General features: G+C 37.4%; 1 protein-coding gene across 1 annotated transcript in view; it reads left to right on the top strand.

Annotated features, from left to right (window-relative positions):
* Positions 1-1365: 1365 nt before the first annotated feature.
* Positions 1366-3411, top strand: part of dnase2b (deoxyribonuclease II beta) — a gene marked incomplete at its 5' end in the record, with an annotated part of 5202 nt that continues 3156 nt past the window's right edge. Inside the window, 5 exon segments of the mRNA XM_014000112.1 lie at positions 1366-1493; positions 1571-1745; positions 2060-2138; positions 2605-2766; positions 3073-3270. Of these exon segments, the coding sequence (XP_013855566.1) occupies positions 1366-1493; positions 1571-1745; positions 2060-2138; positions 2605-2766; positions 3073-3270 (742 nt within the window).

Below are 3411 nucleotides of genomic sequence, written 5' to 3' on the forward strand. Positions count from 1 at the left end.
GGCAGTTATTTGATAGCAAAAATCTATGTTTCAGTGTTTTTTTTTTCCCAAAGCTGTTCTCACCAAGATCTGAGCACTCCCCTTCAGCTTGAGTGATCATCTCACGGAGTACCTTCATTCTTGACCATTATTTCTATTACAGACCCTGTCACACTAGACAACTTATGCCAACCTATGAACATTTTAAAAGACATCTACATTTAGACATAAAAACATGTTTCAAAAGTTGGCATAAATTGTCTAGGGTGACAGGGTGCTTTACTCCCCTTTGTTTTATTGTAAGTTGTTTAGTTATAAAGCAAAATTGAATATATATTATTGTAATTAAAAGGTGATGGGACACAGAGTATGTCATAGACCTTAACCACCTAACTAAAATAGAGTAGAATTTATGTAATCACTGATATACATTTGCTATATCCAATATGTTATTAAATTAAAAATGTTTGACCAAAAAAAAAAGACAAAAAAAATGTTTGACCTGTGTTGATTTTTTTTAGTCCAGCCCCCTWAAAGTGTCAGTTTTCTGCAGTATTGAGGGCTTAATCAACATCCTAAAGATTCAGGGTCATTTCCCTTTCCACATCATTAGTTAATTAACAATAAAACCTTTTTAGTTAAAAATAATAATAATTAAAGCTTCCCTATTATTTGCAGCCAACTCATATCATTATTATGATTTAAATTGGGTTGAGTTTATAATGTGCCCCACTTTGATTCAGTAAGTTTCTATCTTATTGTTTATTTATTCTATGTTTGTAGATGAATCATTAATGAAACTGTAATTATATGATAGATCATGTAAAAAATGTGAAAAATATTTAATTTTTTAATTTCTTTTGCATCTTAATTCAATATTTGTAAGACGGACACTAACTGCCCAAATTTTTTTAAAGAATTATTTATGTTCTAAAATGAAGCCATTGTTTAGTCAGCCTAAATAGATGAAGTGAAAATATTTCCTTGCGTAACTTTCTAACACTTGCATGGTGTGATAGTTTTAACCAAACACTCTCCAGTTTAGTGAACAGCAACTGTGTTACTAATAATAACATTGATCTGGTTTCAATGAGAAAATGCCGGGTGTGAAGAGAAGCAAATCTTTCAAAATAAAGAGCAAATATTTAAAACAGATGGGGGAGGGGTCCATTAAATTCATTTAGTAAAAGAGGGAAATGCTAACATTTAATAGTTTTATGGCCACATTGCTTTCGTTTCTTTCCATCATGTGATCACAGCTTGTGACTTCCTTGTTTTGCATGTCCAAGCAGATGTGCATCATGYTCATATTAAAGAAAGCACACAAGCACCACATACACAGCAGATTTCCTCTTTTTCCCTCATTCACAGCTGTGTTCTCTTTAGCTCCTCGAGCCTCTCAGGATGGTCTCACACTTCACCTCGYGGTTCCACACAGCTCTCGTGTTGTTGTGTTTTACGTTGAGCAGAACTGACATTTCCTGCAGGAATGAAGCTGGTGAACCTGTTGATTGGTGAGTTGATGATACAGAACAATAATCACATTGCTGAAGTTTTTGTTAGTTTTTTTAATCTACTCTGTCTTTTTCAGGTTCATCATCTACAAACTGCCCAAGTACAGGATTGGCGAGGTTGGCAGTGGGGTGGAGTACATGTACCTGGACCCATCGGTTGGAAGCTGGCAGATGAGTAAATTCACAGTAAACAGCAGCCAAGGAGCTCTGGGAAACACGCTGAGTCAGCTGTATTCGGGGAAGACCTACATGGTGAGATGTCCCCGTTCTTCACGGAGGCCCTGATTCTGATCTTTGAGGAGACATTTACTGAGTGTGGCTCATTGTTTCCTGCAGTCAGACTTTAATAATCTTCACAGTTTGTTTTGTTCATGGGTGTCGATTTCAACACAGGAGCAAGAACATAGATTAAAAAACTATTTAGGATCAAAAGAGTTATATTACTTACACATTTGTGCAGTAAATATTACAWTAATAAAATAACAATAAAATTGAAAAACAAATGACATCCTGAAAGATGAATTTCCTCCAGAATTTTTTTTGTATTAAACAAGTTTTCTTTCTAGTCTAACAACTCCATCTACGCACTCTACAATGATGGACCACCAGTCCTGAAATACACCCGAGGCTATGGACACACTAAAGGTACATGTCATTTAGGAAATTTTATATTAGATTAATGAATGACTATTTTAATTTTACAGGTGCAACCATGTTAGATTGTCTTYTTTACAGCAGTAAGCATCCTGCAGCACATTTTCATGTATTGTTCTTATATTTTAGCAAATTTTGACTTTATAATAAAATCAAAGTCAACTTATGTTTTGTTTTGTGAATACACGTTAAAGCATGTCCTGAATACAATTGATTTAAATCTGCGGTAGTTACTGGCAGGTTTTTTTTTTTTTTCTGACCGATAGTCCAGTGCTGCAGCCCTGATTTTGCAATGAAGAACAGATCAATATGGAAAGAAATGTCCAAAGAGCATCAGCCTGATAACTACTGTTGACTCGAATTTACCAACCACTCTGACTCAACTTGGATGGAAAAGTTTGTGAGTCTGTGTGTGTTTGTGTGTCCTTTTTCACCCTGGCTTGTGTGCATCCTGCAGGGACTCTGCTCTTTGACCGCTCTCAGGGCTTTTGGCTGTCGCACAGCATTCCACATTTCCCCTCGTTCCCCGAGAGGGGCTACCTCTACCCCTCCTCTGGCAAAGTGCACGGCCAGACTGCCCTGTGTGTCACCTACGGGTACTCACAGCTGCTCTATATAGGTGAGTCAACGCTCATGAAGCAACCCTGACCTGCTCCTGCTCTGTGGACCAAACACATGAAATGAAATSAGGGGCCTTATCTTATGTAATTTAAACCTATAAGACCTTAGCTGTAGGCTACACATTTCTGCTAAATGCTTTTTTACTGTACAGTTCATATATAAACTATGATTAGGCAATAATAAGATTTGGTACTAAAAAACAGTTATTATATAAAGATATTTGTCAAATTAGCTCCAAAATCTCTTCCTGGTTAGAGTTTTTAGCATCAGTTTTTTTTCCTTCCCTCTCTCTGCCATCCTGCAGCAAAGCAGCTGGCCAACATTTACCCACGTTTCTACAACTGTTCGGTCCCCCCATCGTTCTCAGCCGACCTGCCGCAGCTTGTCCAGCTGTGTGGGGGCTCCAAGCCTCCACTGACCTCCACCCGGAGTATGGAGCCTCTGTTTTCTGCACAAGGAGAAAAGTTTATCAGCTTTGTGAAATCTGAGGACTATGTAGATGGTAAGATGTTGCTTCATGTGATCTCATTACAGCAGAATCACATCTCCAAAAAATTACATCTACAAAACAAAACGATGCCACCGTTTTTACACGTTTATAAGGGGCAGATTTTTTTTTTTCTTTCTGCACCCTTTTCATTCA

The sequence above is a fragment of the Austrofundulus limnaeus genome, unplaced genomic scaffold (assembly GCF_001266775.1).
Source record: "Austrofundulus limnaeus strain Quisiro unplaced genomic scaffold, Austrofundulus_limnaeus-1.0 Scaffold8, whole genome shotgun sequence".
NCBI lineage: Eukaryota > Metazoa > Chordata > Actinopteri > Cyprinodontiformes > Rivulidae > Austrofundulus > Austrofundulus limnaeus.